Source organism: Hyphopichia burtonii (assembly GCF_001661395.1).
Source record: "Hyphopichia burtonii NRRL Y-1933 unplaced genomic scaffold HYPBUscaffold_3, whole genome shotgun sequence".
Taxonomy (NCBI): Eukaryota; Fungi; Ascomycota; class Pichiomycetes; order Serinales; family Debaryomycetaceae; genus Hyphopichia; species Hyphopichia burtonii.
Genome location: NW_017963730.1, coordinates 1,362,744 through 1,379,788, shown reverse-complemented (window position 1 = coordinate 1,379,788; position 17,045 = coordinate 1,362,744). Strand labels below are relative to the sequence as shown.

The 17,045-nt window shown below is 35.0% G+C and overlaps 10 protein-coding genes across 10 annotated transcripts; 2 read left to right on the top strand and 8 right to left on the bottom strand.

Annotated features, from left to right (window-relative positions):
* Positions 1 to 22: 22 nt before the first annotated feature.
* AAT21 (aspartate transaminase) lies at positions 23 to 1,279 on the bottom strand (the record flags this gene model as incomplete). Its single annotated transcript, XM_020223530.1, has 1 exon — positions 23 to 1,279. The coding sequence occupies one exon, from the start codon at positions 1,277 to 1,279 to the stop codon at positions 23 to 25; it is 1,257 nt and encodes a 418-aa protein (XP_020077141.1).
* A 232-nt stretch (positions 1,280 to 1,511) lies between these two features.
* EMP24 (Emp24p) lies at positions 1,512 to 2,700 on the bottom strand. Its single transcript, XM_020221160.1, has one exon. It carries the CDS (start codon positions 2,586 to 2,588, stop codon positions 1,980 to 1,982), a length of 609 nt encoding a protein of 202 aa, XP_020077140.1. The 5' UTR covers positions 2,589 to 2,700; the 3' UTR covers positions 1,512 to 1,979.
* A 39-nt stretch (positions 2,701 to 2,739) lies between these two features.
* CEK1 (mitogen-activated serine/threonine-protein kinase) lies at positions 2,740 to 3,828 on the bottom strand (the record flags this gene model as incomplete). Its single annotated transcript, XM_020219666.1, has 1 exon — positions 2,740 to 3,828. The coding sequence occupies one exon, from the start codon at positions 3,826 to 3,828 to the stop codon at positions 2,740 to 2,742; it is 1,089 nt and encodes a 362-aa protein (XP_020077139.1).
* Positions 3,829 to 4,032: 204 nt separating this feature from the next.
* On the bottom strand, positions 4,033 to 4,720 carry HYPBUDRAFT_152727 (uncharacterized protein). Its single transcript, XM_020221159.1, has one exon. The coding sequence runs from the start codon at positions 4,647 to 4,649 to the stop codon at positions 4,077 to 4,079; it is 573 nt and encodes a 190-aa protein (XP_020077138.1). The 5' UTR covers positions 4,650 to 4,720; the 3' UTR covers positions 4,033 to 4,076.
* An 830-nt stretch (positions 4,721 to 5,550) lies between these two features.
* Positions 5,551 to 5,981, bottom strand: HYPBUDRAFT_202067 (uncharacterized protein). Its single transcript, XM_020223017.1, has one exon. The coding sequence runs from the start codon at positions 5,813 to 5,815 to the stop codon at positions 5,594 to 5,596; it is 222 nt and encodes a 73-aa protein (XP_020077137.1). The 5' UTR covers positions 5,816 to 5,981; the 3' UTR covers positions 5,551 to 5,593.
* A 178-nt stretch (positions 5,982 to 6,159) lies between these two features.
* Positions 6,160 to 7,863, top strand: HYPBUDRAFT_108655 (uncharacterized protein; the record flags this gene model as incomplete). The annotated part of the gene is made up of 1 exon (XM_020218644.1): positions 6,160 to 7,863. One exon carries the CDS (start codon positions 6,160 to 6,162, stop codon positions 7,861 to 7,863), a length of 1,704 nt encoding a protein of 567 aa, XP_020077136.1.
* Positions 7,864 to 8,153: 290 nt separating this feature from the next.
* On the bottom strand, positions 8,154 to 9,759 carry FCY2 (Fcy2p). The gene has a single exon (XM_020221158.1). The coding sequence runs from the start codon at positions 9,693 to 9,695 to the stop codon at positions 8,190 to 8,192; it is 1,506 nt and encodes a 501-aa protein (XP_020077135.1). The 5' UTR covers positions 9,696 to 9,759; the 3' UTR covers positions 8,154 to 8,189.
* Positions 9,760 to 9,897: 138 nt separating this feature from the next.
* HYPBUDRAFT_138200 (Clavaminate synthase-like protein) lies at positions 9,898 to 11,350 on the bottom strand (the record flags this gene model as incomplete). The annotated part of the gene is made up of 1 exon (XM_020219665.1): positions 9,898 to 11,350. The coding sequence occupies one exon, from the start codon at positions 11,348 to 11,350 to the stop codon at positions 10,148 to 10,150; it is 1,203 nt and encodes a 400-aa protein (XP_020077134.1). The 3' UTR covers positions 9,898 to 10,147.
* A 277-nt stretch (positions 11,351 to 11,627) lies between these two features.
* Positions 11,628 to 13,299, top strand: HYPBUDRAFT_138197 (MFS general substrate transporter; the record flags this gene model as incomplete). Its single annotated transcript, XM_020219664.1, has 1 exon — positions 11,628 to 13,299. One exon carries the CDS (start codon positions 11,628 to 11,630, stop codon positions 13,293 to 13,295), a length of 1,668 nt encoding a protein of 555 aa, XP_020077133.1. The 3' UTR covers positions 13,296 to 13,299.
* A 130-nt stretch (positions 13,300 to 13,429) lies between these two features.
* On the bottom strand, positions 13,430 to 15,393 carry HYPBUDRAFT_148349 (sugar porter family MFS transporter; the record flags this gene model as incomplete). Its single annotated transcript, XM_020220122.1, has 3 exons — positions 13,430 to 13,679; positions 13,888 to 13,902; positions 13,934 to 15,393. 3 exons carry the CDS (start codon positions 15,391 to 15,393, stop codon positions 13,430 to 13,432), a joined length of 1,725 nt encoding a protein of 574 aa, XP_020077132.1.
* Positions 15,394 to 17,045: the final 1,652 nt, after the last annotated feature.

The following is a 17,045-nucleotide window of genomic DNA, read 5'->3' as shown; positions in this document are numbered from 1 at the left end:
TAAAGAGAATATATTATATAAATTATAATTTAGATTTTGAATAAAAACGAACAACTTCATCAAAAGCTTTAGCTACTTTTTCAACGTTATGTTCATTTAACCCAGCAACCGAAGCACGACCACTACTAACTAAATAAACACCATGTTTTTCTTCTAATCTGGAAACCATTTCTGGAGTTAATCCAGTAAATGAAAACATACCGGTTTGATTGGTGATGTGATCCCAATTACCAGGTGTTTTCAATTCGATTAATAATTGTTTTAAATGATTTCTCATTTTAATAATTCTTGAACTCATGGTGGTTAAATCTTGATCCCATTGACTTCTTAATTTTGCATCACTTAAAACTGTAGCCACAATTTTAGCTCCATAAGCTGGTGGATTGGATACTTCAGATCTAATCAATTTATTCAATTGGGATTTGATTGCACGATTAATTGTTTCATAGTTATCTTCATTATTAATAATATGAACTGCACCTACTCTTTCACCGTACATACCAACATTTTTAGCAAATGACTGACAAATCACAATTGGTGTCTTGATTTTATCGTTGTTAATGGCACTTCTAATGGCAAAAGCATCTTTTTCTAAATCTCCACTAGCAAAACCTTGATAAGCTGAATCAAATAAAATAACATGATTCTTCTGAGATATTTCATTCAAAATTTGAACCCATTGATCTTTAGTTGGATCTAATCCAGTTGGATTATGGGCACAAGCATGTAATAAGAAGATTGATCCATTAGGTGCTTGTTTAATTGAATTCAAAAAACCTTTCAAATCCAAACTCTTATTATCGTTATCCCAGTATGGATAACTATCAACTTTTAAACCTAAACTGGTGAAAATTTGATTATGATTGGCCCAAGTTGGTTTAGACAAGTAAACTTTGCCCTCATTGGATCCAGTATAGAAATTTTTCAAAAAGGCTCCCGCTAAATGTAATGCTCCGGTTCCGGATAATGATTGTTGACTAACAATTTTATTTTGTTTGATAGCAACAGAATCTTCGCCCAATATAACTTTAGCGGACTCTTTCAAAAATGGTTCATATCCACTAATTGATAAATACTCGTGATTGTATCCTTCACTATTAATCAATTTTTGTTCGGCTTGTTTAACTGCTGGTAAAATCCATGGTTTACCATTATTATCTCTGTAAGCACCAATTCCCAAATCAACCTTATCAGCACGAGAATCAGCATTGTAACGAGCTTTTAATCCAAATAATGGATCTGGAGGTAATTCTTGGATGTTAGCGAAAAATTTAGACATCTTGGATACTTTGTAGCACTAGATTATGAAAAGAAACAGGATTAAGATGACTTTATAAAGTATGGAGTCAATTTATTGAGAAAAAATTATGTCAATGTGATTAGCGGAAGACTTAATAGCGAGGCAATTTAATGAGGGGAATGACTCAGGCTCGGTGATACTTGAATTAAAACTACTACTACTACTACTACTACTACTACTACTACTACTACTACTACTACTACTACTGCTACTACTACTGCTGCTGCTGCTGCTGCTGCTGCTACTACTACTACTATTAGTATTACTACAGCTATTACCATAACTACTGCTAGTATTGTAGAATTACTGGAACGAACAGCTATTAGTACAGGACTCGGCACATACATCAGTACAGGGACTCGGTACAGACTCTCGGTACGATGTCTTCTCAACGGCAGGTAAATACTGTAGCATTAGAACTATATGATAAGAGTATTAGATCCTATGAGTTTGGCCCAAATATATGTCTATGAAATCATTGGTATATGACTGAGTAAATCGGTCTTGCTGAATCAAAGCATTAGGTACGTTGAATCACAGTATTATGCATGATTCGTTATGATTGACTAAATCATTATGACCAAATCAGTGGATGAATCAGATTTGTAACTAATAGAATTTCTAACTACAATAGAATACTGAAAATTGCGTTTTATTAATGACACCAAAGTATACATGATTAAACAACCAGTTTCACTTCAAAGAATCTTTTCAAATAGTAAATTTGGAAGATTGAGTTGGAAGCAACCACCAAGATTTGGAAAACCGACCACCATTTAACTCTTGAATTAGTTGATTCAGCAGTGTTTCTATGGGTTCTTTCTCTGATAACCAAATAACCTTGTTCAGCCTTAACGTCACTGGTTAACTCACTTAATCTTTGGACGGCGTAATCCAAGGAGTCAGATTTAGGATCATTAACATCAATATAGATAACCCCGTGAACATTAAAAGTAACATCTAAATCAACACGGTTGGTTTTTTCATTTGAAAAACAATATTGGTATTTCCCATCCACGTCAGCCTTAATTGATTCATCACCGTGATCCATATCGTTTTTCTTCAATCTAACTTGACCACTGGGAGTAATAATGAAAAAATCTATTGTGAATTGTTCAGCATTTTGACTGTTTCTAGAACCAACTTGGAAACTAACTGCCAATTCATCATTTCTTTTCAAGTGTTCGTGGAAACACTGTTTACCGTACGGAGGCAACGCAACGTTGTGCGCGTAACAGGTGATGCTGAACACACTGAGAATCAACCACGTTATATTAATCAACTTCATTGCTGAAGAGAAGAACCAGGTTTCAGTTGGAAAATTATCAACAACGCAAACTTTATGTGGTGTCCAAAACAAAAAAAAAAAAAAAAGAACATAAAAGACGGCTTCACACGACCACGCGTAAAGAAAAGATAAATATATTTAGCTATATAAACTATAAAGGTTTCATTATTTCATCGTATAATAATTTTTTCAATTCTTCTATACTTAATTCATCTTTTCTTTTATCAAAGTCGAAGAAATCTTCTGGGATTTTATCGCTGATTGGTTCATCATCTGGATCATGGTATAATTTAAGATAAGGATGATTTAAAGCATTATCTACGGTGATTCTTTTAGTTGGATTAAAAGTTAATAATTTTTCTAATAAATCAATTGCCAAAGGATTTATTGGATCATAATTAGTATTTGAGTTTGACATCATATCATTAAATAAGGTTTGGAAAGGGATTTTTTTACAAAAGGGTAAACTTCTAATATACTCTCTTGCTCTTTTCAGTTTAATATTATAATAATCTTCCATATTTGGAGTTCCTAAGACTTCCATAATTAACCATAATTGATTATGATAATCTCTACCGGGGAATAAAGGTCTTCCGGTTAACATTTCTGCCAAGATACAACCAACTGACCAAACATCAATGGCGGTGGTATATTCTTGGAACGTTAACATAATTTCTGGAGCTCTGTACCATCTTGTAGCAACGTATTCCGTCATGAATCCAAAGTTATCTTCCAGCAGAGCAATTGATCTAGCCAAACCAAAATCGCAAATTTTTAAATCACAATTTGAGTTTAATAATAAATTTGAAGGTTTTAAGTCACGATGTAATACGTTTGCACTATGCATTGATTTTAAAGCTCTTAAAGTTTGATAAATGAAATATTGAATATGATCATCACTTAATTTTTGAGTTCTTATAACTCTATGTAAATCCGTTTCCATTAATTCTTGAATTAGGTAAATTTCATTAAAGTTTAAATAATTAATTGGTCTTTGAATGGCTAAAACGGATATAATATTTTCATGATTAAAGTGTTTTAATAGCTTTAATTCACGTAATGTTCTTAAACATAACATCGATCTTTCAAACGGTTCAATTTTTTTAATAGCAACTTTTTGTTGTGTTGGTTTATGAATTGCTGAACATACTATACCATATGCTCCTTCTCCAACAACTTCCAATATTTGATAATGATCCGATACATTAAAGGATATCTGTCGAGGTTGTTCAAGACTCATGTTTGATAAAGAACAACAAGCTTATTCCTCTAACTTTTCTACCAATCTTGAAATAAGCTATTGACGATGAATAAAGGTGCACAAAGTAGGAATCGATTGATCCAATCTTGTTTCATCTTATAATGAACTACACCCGTACATTTTTTTTAATTTTTTTTTTGTTGTTGTTGTTGTTCTTTTCTTTTTACAATAAAACAATCCGTACATATACAAAACACCATAATACATAAACCTTAACTATACAATAATCATTTTTTTCTACCAAATAAACCCTTCTTCTTCTTTTTTTCGGGTTTCAAGCTGGTGGCACTATAGTTACCGGCTTGGTAAATAGGTTGATCTTGGTTATTATTGAAATTAATTGTAGGACGAGCGGCGAAATCATCTTGGGGTTGATTGGAATTACCATTTAAATTATAGTGAGGGAAGTCTTCATGAAACCCCCAACCTAACCGATTTGATTCTAATTGATCTCTATAAGCACCATCACCAGTAATGGCGTATTCAAATCCTCTGATGGTATCCAAAGGTCTTTCATTTCTTGATCTAGTTGGATTAGACATGTCTGAACCTCTAATTGGATTACCAAAAATATCTTTCAAATCATTGGATTCTTGACTCAAATACGATGGTCTTCTTTGGTACGAATGATCAGCAGCTTGTTCAAAAGGTTGTGCTTCGTTGACTGCAGTCAAAATTGGATCATGGATGTTCCCAGTATGCATCTTATACTGTTCTTCATCCTTAGCACTAAGCTTAATATTAGCTGGCTGTCCATATTCATTAGTGACTTTTCCTGATTTTGATCTAAAAATTGCCATCTTGATCTGGGGTTATTATTTTGTGTAAATACCTTTTTGGGTGCGAACCAATATACCAATATATTGAATGGGGAGTATTATCAAAAGTATAATAAATATATAAATATAATAATAGTAGAAGTAATGAAAGAAAGGAAAGGGGAAAAAAAAAAAACAAGTTGAAAAATTAAGGGCCGGAAGGGGTGTTTTATACAAAATGTTATGATAATTTTTCTGCCTCAGCTTCCTTCCCCTTTGAACATACAAAGAAATCGTTTTAGCAAGAATTCATTACAAATATGGTTTTTCTTTTTACTTGGTTCAAGCGATTTAACCAAAATGTAGCATAACATAACCTTTTTGACAAGATACTATTCAGTTAAGGATATTGGATCATAATCTGGAGCTTGTCAACACAGCCCAAATTTTTGAGACCAAGGCTGGCTTTGCAGTCTTTTTTTTACAGTCTTTTCATTGTGTTTGCAGTTTTCTATTGTGCTCAGAGTGTTTTCCCTGGGTCTTACAGCCTCTTCAACGGCTACACCGGTACACCAGCAGTCCACATGTTGAAGCAATCGTTATAAATAGCCTGCCCGTATATACGGGCACCCCGTCCTGCCCCACCGGATTTACTATCCAATCTACTATAAACTATCCTGTACACGATACTGTACACTATGCTGTACACTATACTATACACTATACTATACACTGTACTACACTGTACTATACACTGTACTATACAGTATAATACCCTACTGTATGCTATCCGCGGATGTCGATACGAGACTGGGAGTTAAGGGAATTCTGACTGCAAAAACAAAGACGTGTGCTAACCGAAACGTCGTTTGTGGGTACGGGTGTGTGTGTGTGTTTTGATTCTTGTTTTCGTGTGCTGTCAAACACACACGCCCGTGCACCGGCGAAACTTCCTACAATAATTTCCTGAACCGGCACCAGCAAATTCACAAAAGAAAAACGCCTATTCTTCGTCTTGTGGACGTCCGCCCATCAAATGCTCTTACTAATGGTGCGGGACAATCAAGTGTGCCCATGTATATGTTCATATATATATGTATAGATGCTACTGCTACAACTGTATGGGTGGATATTATTTGAAACATAACGGTTTTCCCGTAAATGTGAGATGGTGTGCACGTGACCGGGGATGCTCCGGCATCGCTCATTACATTGTTCCCATACCCTGTACGGTTGTATTGGTGGAGCCTTGCTGTATATCTGTTGGAGACCAGTTTGTATGCCCTATGGTGCAGAAGATCTTGTAGTACACCATGTAGTACACCATGTAGTTAGCGAGGTAATAGTGGGGTGGAGACGTCTCGGCGGATCTCAAGGCATCTCAAACGGCAAACAAATACCTTTACCGGCTTTGTTTTTGCATTCTTTTCTTTTTTTCTTACGCTGCAATCTGATGACTCTTTTAAAAATCATTTATAAAAGACATTTTATCCAATTTTCATAGTGAAAACATTGAATTATTCATCTTTGTTCAGTCAAAATGGCATCGCAAATGTCAAATTCTTCGAAAAATTCTGATCAGCCTATAATTACTTATAGTGCTGATAGTTCAACAAATACAAATTCAAAATGGACAAATTTTAAAAATTCTTTCAAACCGGCTCGACCACTGAATAACGACCTGGCTCTGGATTTAGAAAAAAACGCCAGTGATAACTTATCTTCTGCGTTTAGTCAACTTCATCAAAATTTAATTGGGTTAGCTGGTTGTGTTGGGTCTGGTTTATTGGTGGTTTCTGGTAATGCTTTAGCAAATGGTGGACCCGGTTCAGTCTTGATTGGTTGGGCTTTGGTTTCAAGTTTCTTATACTGTACTATGCAAGCCTTATCTGAATTGGCATCTTGTTATCCAGTTAGTGGTAGTTTTTTCAAATACGCTGATAAATTCGTTTCCAGACCAGCTTCTTTCGCTAGTGGTTTAAATTATTTCTTATTTTGGTTAGTGGTTTTACCTTTGGAATTGGTGGCTGCTTCTTTATGTATCCAATTTTGGAATAGTGAAATTAATACCGTGGCTTGGGTGGCTATCTTTTATGTTCTTATTGTTGGTACTAATATCTTTGGTGGTACTGCTGCTTTTGCTAATACTGAATTGGTAGCTGCCATCATTAAATTATTAGGGGTTATTGGTTTTGATATCTTAGCAATCATCTTGATTTGTGGTGGTGCTGGTGAAGAAGGTTATATTGGTCCTAAATATTGGCATAATCCTGGGGCTTTTAATCATGGGTTTAAAGGTTTTACTACCGTCTTAATTTCGGCTACTTATTCTTTGGCTGGTACAGAATTAGTAGGTTTAACCGTTTGTGAATCTTCAAACAATCCAAGAATCGCCTTACCAAGAGCTATTAAACAAGTTTTCTATAGAATTATTGTTTTTTACATGTTCACTTTAACCTTAATTGGTTTCTTGGTTCCTTCAAATTCAGATAAATTAGGTGGTTCTTCAAGTGATGCCACCGCTTCCCCATTCGTCATTGCTATTAATAACGGTGGTATCAAAGTTTTACCTTCAATCTTTAACGTGGTGGTTATCATCTCTTTATTATCCATTGGTAATAGTGCAGTTTATGGTTTTTCAAGAACTGCTTTATCCTTGGCTGAATCAAAATTGTTACCTTCCTTCTTTGCTTACGTCGATCAAGCTGGTAGACCTTTAGGTGGTATCATTTTCGCTGCCGTATTTGGTTTACTTTCCTTTGTTAGTGCTTCTCCAAAACAAGCCGAAGTTTTCGCTTGGTTAGTGGCTTTATCAGCTTTATCAACTTTATTCACTTGGGCTTCTTGTACCACATCCCATATCAGATTTAGATTAGCCATTCAAAAACAAAATAGATCTCTTTTAGAAGTTCCTTACTTATCAAAAACTGGTATTTGGGGATCGGTTTATGCCACCATCTGTTTGGTTGTGGTTTTATGTTTACAATTTTGGATCTCATTATTCCCATTGGGTGCTAAACCAAACGCTGGTGAGTTTTTCAAAAATTATTTGGGTGCAGTCATTTGGTTAGCTTGTTATTTAGGTTATATGGTTTATGCAAGAGACTGGATTTTATTAATTCCTTTAGATGAAATTGATTTAGATTCTGATCGTGCTGAAACTGATGCAGATAAATTACAACAAGAATTACATGAAGAAATGGAAGTTTTAAAATTAAGACCTTGGTATATAAGGGTTTATTATTACTTATTTTAAAACTAATGAGCTAATGATTTGCATTCTTTTCTTCTTTTTTTCTCTATTGGCTTCTTTTCCTAATTTTCCATATCCATTCATGACGTTATAGACATTTTAGCATACATAATTTAATTTTTAATGATACTATTAATTCAATTTAATAATTTGTAATGATTTCAAATTTGATTATTTATAGCAACACTAAATATAATTGTAACATCCTTAGTCAGGCATTTTTTTTTTTGATTTTTTTCACTGTTTTTCACTTTTTTTGCAAGTTTCCTACAATTTTTCAGCAAAATTAAGTAACGACAATTTGATAATTAAAAATATATAAATCTCTACTAACGTCCAAAGTATTTCAATTCAATTGGACGAATTATATTATATCCAATAAAGGCAAATAAAATATTGAGTTCAAATGAAATATCACCACCAGTAGCCCCAAATTTTTTAGAAATTACCCCATGGTACCATGATTGGTTCATTGATAATACAGTTGATGCAACCCCAAATGCAAATCCTGTAACACCAGCAAAACCGACCGGGATGGTTTTACGGTCATTGAAGTTGGAAACATCATAACCTTTAAAACCTTTTCTATAAATGAAATGTTCAGCCAAAGAAATACCTAAATAAATAGAAACATTATAACTAATGATACTCAAGAAATTTGACATTGTATCGGCAAATACATAATAAGCAGGTATGGATAAACCTAAGGAAACAAAATTACCAATAAGACACCAACCTAATCTTGGAAATTTAGCCAATGGACTCCAAACAGCTTGAATTGCTAATGATAATGAATAAGAACCAGGTAAATTATTTGCAATGGCTGATAATGATAAAACAACACAGCAAAATTTCCCAAATCCGTGTAAACTGTTAGGAACTAAAATTTGATAAACCAAACCACCAATTGATTTGGCAGCATAGGCGGAAGCCCAAGTTGGATCATTATAAGTACCCATAGCACTTGCAACACCAATTATAAATGCAAACATACAAGGAACACTAAGCCCAATAACCATACACACAAAAATCTTCCAAGAAGGAACTCTAGTATCCATATAAACGAAGTAATCAGCAGCTGAAGGAGCCCAACCACTAGTGAACCCGAAAACTAAAGACATATAAGATAAAACATTACCAGCTTCAGCAGTACCAGTTTCCATCTTACCAAAAGTGAAATTTTTTGATTTAGTCAAACGGGCAATTATAATAAGATAAATTATAAAATTTGGTATCCAAGAAATACGTTCATAATAATGAATGGTTTTATAACCAAATAATGCTAGTATACAAGTAATGACAACGAAAATTAAACATCCAGCCCAAGGTGGTAAAGGTCCAAGTGATGCCAATAATTGAACAGCAGGAATAATGTTGACCGCATTCCACCCAATACATGATATAACATTGAATAAACCGAAAACTCTTCCCATAATATTCCCACAGAAAAATCTTGAAAGAATTTGTTGTCTAAGACCCGATTTTTGACCAAAAACCGAATAAAATGCAACTGGGAGGGCTCCGATAACTGAAAGAAAGATAATACAAAGTACACTGGTCCAAAAATCAAGTCCATAAGCTAATGGTCCTAAAGCTCCACTACTAAATGCACTAATAGCCAAATTTGGTGATAAAAACATAGTTAAAGCATTCCAGTAATTGGTATCATTCTTTTGTTCGTCAGTAACTCTTTGAACACCCCTGATTTCAGCATTAAATCTTAACCCAACCTTATCAATGATGTTTGTAGCTTGGGGTGGCTTTTCTTCCTGGAAAGATTCTTCATAAACATTTTCCAACCCAGCTTGTTTTTCCTGGTCCTCAATACTAACCATACTGCTTGTATTCTCAAAGTGCCAACCTAACTAAAAAGAAAGATAATTTGGGGAGAAAAAAAACCTTGCTTTTGACTAAGAAGAAGTAGTAGATTTCCTTCCATAATGTAGTTGAATCTGCTAATCTATGTTTAATTAACGTCATCTTGAGCCGTATCAATTTGCGAAGAGCTTATCACAAAGGCAGAAATGACGAAAAAAAAAAAAAAAAAAAAAAAAAAAAACTGTCAAAAGGCGGAAGACTCCGCTTAAATTTACCGTCCAAATCAGGATGGCCGTAGCGACACTACGATACTATAGAAGTAGTAGAGATATCTATCGGTCAAAGAAATGGTAAAATACGAGGCCAGAATAATGCGGACAAAGTGGAACGGAATCCATACAGCGTGGGAAGCTGTTTCTGTCGCGTGACAGCTTGATTTATTGGCTCTGTAGTATAAGAAGTATATAAACTAGTTCTTAATGGTTTCAAGGTGATGCCATCTTTCGATGGTTCTGCCGTAGAATTTGACCAAGTTTCTTTCACCGGCTGCGACCCTACCCAAGGTTTTACCTTTGGTTTGGTTCCAGTCGTTGAACTGGATAGTTTCCCAGTCTTTTAGTTTGTCTTCTTTACTAAGACCTAATTGTTTTAATTTAGGAGATTGAATATTTTCGGGGTCCAATATGGCTTTACCGCTTGGATTACAGAAAAGAATAATCACCAAACGATTAAACTTTCTCTGATCCAAAGGAGGTTCAATGACTCGGTGTAAACAAGCCTTAAAATAGCCACCACTGATAAATTCCAAAGCGTCACCTAAGTTTACAATTAACGAGCCTTCTAAATGGTCGATGTATCTCCACTCTCCGGTAAAAACATCTCGAATCTGAAGGGCCAATATTGGTTGGGATGTGATGAATGTAAAAGCTCCCATATCGGAGTGTCCTCTTAAAAACGTTCCTTCGGTTTCTTGCGACAGTTGTTCATCTCCATAAGGCTCATACATCATTAATCTACCATGAGTGTTTGAATCATCAAGATTTGTTCCAACTTTAGCGAAATAATGCTTCTGTAAACTACCCTCTGGTATGTTCAAAACTAAATCGCAAAGTCTCAACAACTTTGGGAGAATATCCCTTTGAAGGTGGTTGAAATAATCAGCTAATTCTTGCAAGTGGTTTGCAACTAACTCTGGATGCTTTTCTTTGTCCTTAACAAAGGAATCATGGCAACTATCTCTAAAGTTATAATGATGAATTGAATCTCTAATTCCATTTTTGATTGCCCAATAACCTTTGGGTTTGAAACCTCTTCCTCTTTCTCCCCCTTCTCCTCCTTCAACCTCTTCTTCTTTAGTAGGTGCACTGGCCAAGTATTGTTTTTGTATTTCATACGGTAACGTTAGAACAGATTGAGAAACTGCTCTCAAATTGTCAATAGTTTCTTGGGGTATTCCATGGTTGATCAAGTTGAAAAACCCATGAGTTGTGATGGATTTTTCTAAACGGTTGGCCAAGTCCTGTCTTTTATTCAAATTTTCATCCCCTTCTTCGAAAAATGATAAATCAATTGCATCCAATTTCAACGGATTCAAATCCTCTTTCGTCCTTTCAGGATCCACAAATGGTCTGACATTGTACTTTTTGTCGACTTCTTCTTTACTCAAATACATTTTATAGTATCGCTTTGAAATATGGTTCCTTCTTAAACCTTCGTGAAAAAAATGGTTTAGTTATACCATCTAGTTTGCCCTTCTTGCTTATAAATTTAACTAAATCAAAGCTGTGGCTCAAATTTATGTGGTTGCAATTTTTTTTTTGCAGCACGCCTCATGATTGCGATAACGAAATCACGGTGCCTGATTTTAAATAATTAGATCTAAATGAGCTTATAAATCAAAGACATTTCGGTTTTTGGTCTTCAAAAGAGTATTTCAATAAAAAATAAGAATGAAGTTACCCTGGTTTATTCCTCAATTAAGACATGTTGAAGATTACACCCTTGATTATGAAGATGATGCTTCTACAAAGTCAGATTCAGATGAGCTCGAAATAAAGGAGTACAGGGACGAAGCATATCGTCCCTGGTATAAATTTTTCGATGAATATGAATATCGGGAAACTACTGAAAGGGCCGCCCGCTTTAAACTTTGGGATTGGTTTCCTGAAGGGGCTCTGAAAGCTGAAAAAAAATTGATTACCAAACTAGATTGTACACTTGCTTTGACTACCTTCGTCTCATATTTTTTTAAATACTTGAATCAATCCAATCTTAATAATGCTTATATAAGTGGTATGCGTGAAGACTTGAATTTAACGGGTGACTGGTTGGTGAACACCCAAGCTATATTCACTGTAGGTCAAGTTGTTTTCGAGCTACCATTTATTTTCTTACTTCCTAGGATTTCAATAACTTATCATTTATTCTTTTTTGAAATGTTGTGGGGGATTTTTACTTTGGCAACAGCAAGAGGGAATGCACACTCAATTCAAGCCTTGAGATTCCTTGTGGGTGCTTCTGAAGCAATTTTTTTTCCATCTGCTCACTTCTGTCAACCGTTATGGTATAAGAGTGATGAAATAGGTCGAAGATTAGGGTGGATGTATGTAGGGAACTTCCTAGGAATATTATCCCTGTCTTTGATTTCTGGGAGGGCAGTACAGAATCCTCCACCCGAATATAAAGGTTGGCAATTTATTTTTATCATAGACGGGATTATTTCAATAGTATTTGGTGCCCTATTAACTTTATTTTTACATCCTGGGACTCCACAAAGATGCTATTCCATTTGGCTAACTGATGACGAGATTCGGTTGGCAAGAAAAAGAATGAAAACTGATAACGTGGATATTAATCATGATGTTAAATCCTTCTTCGATAAACAAACTTGGAAGAATATTTTAACTTCATGGCATTTTTATATTTTCAGTATTGCTCAAGTATGTGGATTTAATACTAATAGTGCATCGTCTGGTTCTTTTGGGTTATGGCTCAAGTCGTTAAACAGATACTCTACTTCAAAAGTTAATCAATTGACTGCGTTGCCTCCGGCTTTAGGGATACTTTGGGTCATAATTGTTTGTTTTGGAGCTGACTTCACCCGAAAACGATTTGCCTTTATAATTTTTTCAATGGTGATGAATTTTGTTGCAAATCTTATTTTAGCTATTTGGGATGTTGATGAGTCTACTAAATGGGCCGGCTATTTACTAGCTTATTTTTCATGGTCTCAAAGCTCCGTATTCAACCCATTGATAAGTGATATATTAAGATTTGATCAAAACCAGAGGTCCATTGAATGGATGATAATTTACATTATAGGACTTCAGTCATCCGCCTGGATAAGTAAGTTAACATTTCCAACTAGTGAAGAGCCAAGATATCCAAAAGGTTTCTCTTCCTGTGCAGGCTTCAGCATTGGCTTTATCTTACTCGTCTCTATAGCTTATTTTTTTTATAGGCGTGATGAAAGACACAATGCTATCAAGCATGGAATATACCTTTACGATAGCAGCAAAGGAGAACTTCCGGAAGAAATCCAACCAAAAGTCAAGCAAAGTGGTCAAAGAGATAATAAAACACCTAGTATTGAAGAGAGAATTGACTTCATAGAATAATCATACAAAGTTTCATTTCGAATGCGTATGTATATATATTTGTAAATGTTGTAGTCATAAACTATTTAAAAGATCATTAAAAAAACATTAAGAAGGAAAATAAAAGAGAAAAGAAAGAAAAGGTATTTTTATAATTAGACGTGTTCTTCTTCAGGTTTACTTTCACTGGCATAACCAGTTGTAGTAGCCATAGCTTCTTTTGATGGTGGAACCCATCCACCAGATTTCCATGGTAAAACACCACTAGAGTATAATTCATCAACTTCTTCCAAACTTAATCCTTTGGTTTCATAAACAAAGAAGAAAACAAAGAAGAAACTGAAAATCAAACAACCAGTGAAAACGAAACCATAGTAAAAGTGAATATCAGCAGTAATAAGAGGACTATAATGAATTGTTAGTATTATGCTTTGAAAACGAATTTTCTGTACAGGGTAATATCTGGTGTACGGAACTTTATCGGAAAATTGTTGCATGAAGTAAAACAAAAAGAAATGCAAAAAATTGCCAGCAATTTCATCTCTTTTCCACCACTAATAAGCTTTACGGCATGAATCAGTATGAACATAACCAGTATGACCATGAGACACACACTCCAGTAGCAACCCTGTAGTTAGTAAATAAGTAGTTATACATACGTAAAGAACGAAATTAAGAAACCCCAAATCCAGTTACATGCTGAACCAACAGCAATAGCTTTAGATCTAATTCTTAATGGATAAATTTCGGAAACAATAGTGTAGACACCACCAGCCCATGTAGAAGCAAAGAAGAAAATGAACAAACAAGTGATGAAAATCATAGCTTTACCAGTATCAGTGTAGGTTTCACCACCGTAGCCTCCTTTATATAAATGAACAGAACCTAATACGGAATAAATGATGAAAGTAACACTCATAAGAGCAGAACCAGTCAACAAACATAATCTTCTACCGAATCTTTCGATAGTCCAAATACCAACGAAAGTAGAAGCGAAATTAACGATACCTAAAATGATGGAGGTTTGGAAAGAATCTTTCAAACCAATTGCTTGGAAAATAGTAGTACCATAGTAGAAGAAGTAGTTATCACCAGTTAATTGTTGTAAAGATTGTAAGACCATACCGACAACAACTCTATTGAGAATTCTTGGTTTACCAGTAATTAATTGACTCCAAGAAGCAGAACCAGCCAAATTTTCTCTATCGATACCAGCTTGAATTAATTGAACTTCAGTGTAAACAGCAGGATCTTCGGGACTAACTTTATTAGATCTACCGATAGAAACCTTGGCTTCTTCGATTTTCTTCTTTTCGATAAGGTAACGAGGAGATTCAGGCATGGCGGCCATACCACTAATTAAAAAGATGGCCCAGGCAAAACATAAACCTAATGGGATTCTCCATTGTCTTGAATCGGAGTAAACTTTAGTACCGTAAGTAGTACAGTAACCTAAGAAGATACCTAACGTGATGAATAATTGGAAACAACAAACCATTGTACCTCTTAAAGTTTTTGGAGCGGATTCACCAATGAATAATGGGGATAAAACTGAAACACAACCAACAGCTAAACCAGAAATGGCTCTACCAACAACAATTTGGTACCATTTGTCAACTGATGAGATTTGAACGATTATACCAATAATATAAACAACCATTGAAGCAGTTAAACCCATACGACGACCCCATATGTCACCAATTTTAGATAAAATGATACCACCAACGGCACAACCAACATTGAAAATTGCAACAATGACCCCAGTTCTAATAGTAGAAATTGAGTATTCACCATTGGAATATTCACCAAATCTTCTCTTATAATCACTCATATTAACGAAACCAGAGATGGTACCGGTATCGAAACCGAAAATAAACCCACCAAATGCAACTAACATACAAAAGAAACAAATTAAAATGTAATCTTTGAATGATTTTTCTGGTAAAGTAGGTAAGTTGTTTTCCAATTCATGAGCTGAAGGTATTTGGTTTGGATCTGAAGGAGTTTCATGATCTTCTGGATTTTTTTCTAATAATGAACCTTGGGCAGTATGACTACCAGAACCTGAAGTTTGATCAAGTACTGGTGAAGTATTTCTATTTTCTGCTTGTACTGACATTATAGTTAACTAGAAACAGTATAGTTAAAAAAGAGAAAAATCCGTTCTCGAAATGCAATTTCAATGGGAAATCTCTACATATATATATATCTATCTACATTCTAAATATACTTGACCATTAAGAGAAACTGGTTGTGAGTGTATATGGTTGCCCAAAATCTTAATAAAAAAAAAAGAAAAGACCATTTCAAACGATGACAGAATGAAAATTATTAAAAAACACCAAATAAAAAAAAAAAAAATAATAATAATAATAAAAAGAAAAGGAAAGGAAGTAGCAGCAATCTACTTACTGCTTTTGTCAGATGTTATTGAAAAGCCCATTATGAACCAGACTACAATTTTCGAAAAATAAACTAGCTATGTAAACTTTCTTTTTTTTTTTTTGTTTCGCTTTTCTTAGTTCCATCAAGCGTAAACCGCAATTGGACACAAGTACTAAGAATCATACAACTCCCAGCATTATAGGAGAGATGCACCTAGTGCTTGAATAAACTTCAGGTGAGGTTTCATGAGTACGGGGACAAAAGAAAAGAAGAAATCTGGTTCCAGCTTATGTAATCCGAGCTGAGATTTCCTGTTCGGAAAAATCCTAAGCAATAGTCCTGCACAAAACGTCAAAAAATGACATACTGTGTTTTTTTTCTTTTTGTATACAAACCGGAAAAAATTGTATGCGTTTGTGTCAATAATTAATCCTATATAATCCGATTCGCCGAACATAAGAGCTATGAGATCATAGGTTTTCTGGTTCTCCATTTCTCCTCATCAGACGTAGCCAACCTTGTGATGTGCTGGGAACCAAACGTTATGATATGTTGAGGGATCAAACGGAAACGAAGGGGATGTAACATGCGCTTTTTCATTAGTAACCAGCTAATGACAAACTTTGCAGAGTCAGTAGATTAACGATTATTCAGTTAAAGACAATACACAAAGTTGAATGAAAACTAACAGTAATCCATCTAACGAAATACAAAAACATCTTGGGAACAACAAAGCGGCATCATTTCGTAATGCTGAATCTCGTCCCATGGGACAATTTCGCTGGTGGGAAAAACTTTCCCACTCCAGCGGGGAAGCTGGATCCTTTACTTCAGTTTATATCCTACGGACACCGTTTTGAGTGGTTGCAGGGAAATAGAGGCTGCTTTCACTCTGGATAATAGTCTGCTCCGATGCCGAACTCAGAAAGGCTCGAAAACCGTATCCGAAAACCGTCCTATTGGACCATCCTCCATCTGATTCACACTTGAACAGGTGTTCAAAATCGGTGTGGGACAATTCTTGCCCCTACCCACCCCGATCTTCTCCAATTCTTCAGACAAAACAACAAACTAAAAAAAAAAAAAGAAAAAAAAAAAAAAACTGTCAATAATTAATCCGGATTTTTTGGGGGTGCACAAAACACATCTGCATACGGTTATTCCGAGAATTTTCCAGCATTTTGAGCTTCTGGTGATTATTTGTCCGACAGTTTTGTTTGGGGAAATAGAGTGAAATTAGAACCTGCTAACAATCGCTCGGTTCTTTCTGAATCTAATCGCGCTACATATTTGTTTGTATCAACTTGCGAACTTTTAAGACTTCTGCCCCAGTTGAATGGATGCGGCAACTGAATTTGGCATCTTGTTCCATATCCCTTTGATTTT

What these genes read in the sequence shown, in the direction of transcription:
- EMP24 (XM_020221160.1), bottom strand. Translation starts at nt 2,588, where the DNA reads ATGAAGTTGATTAATATAACGTGGTTGATTCTCAGTGTGTTCAGCATC.
- HYPBUDRAFT_152727 (XM_020221159.1), bottom strand. Translation starts at nt 4,649, where the DNA reads ATGGCAATTTTTAGATCAAAATCAGGAAAAGTCACTAATGAATATGGA.
- HYPBUDRAFT_202067 (XM_020223017.1), bottom strand. Translation starts at nt 5,815, where the DNA reads ATGAGCGATGCCGGAGCATCCCCGGTCACGTGCACACCATCTCACATT.
- FCY2 (XM_020221158.1), bottom strand. Translation starts at nt 9,695, where the DNA reads ATGGTTAGTATTGAGGACCAGGAAAAACAAGCTGGGTTGGAAAATGTT.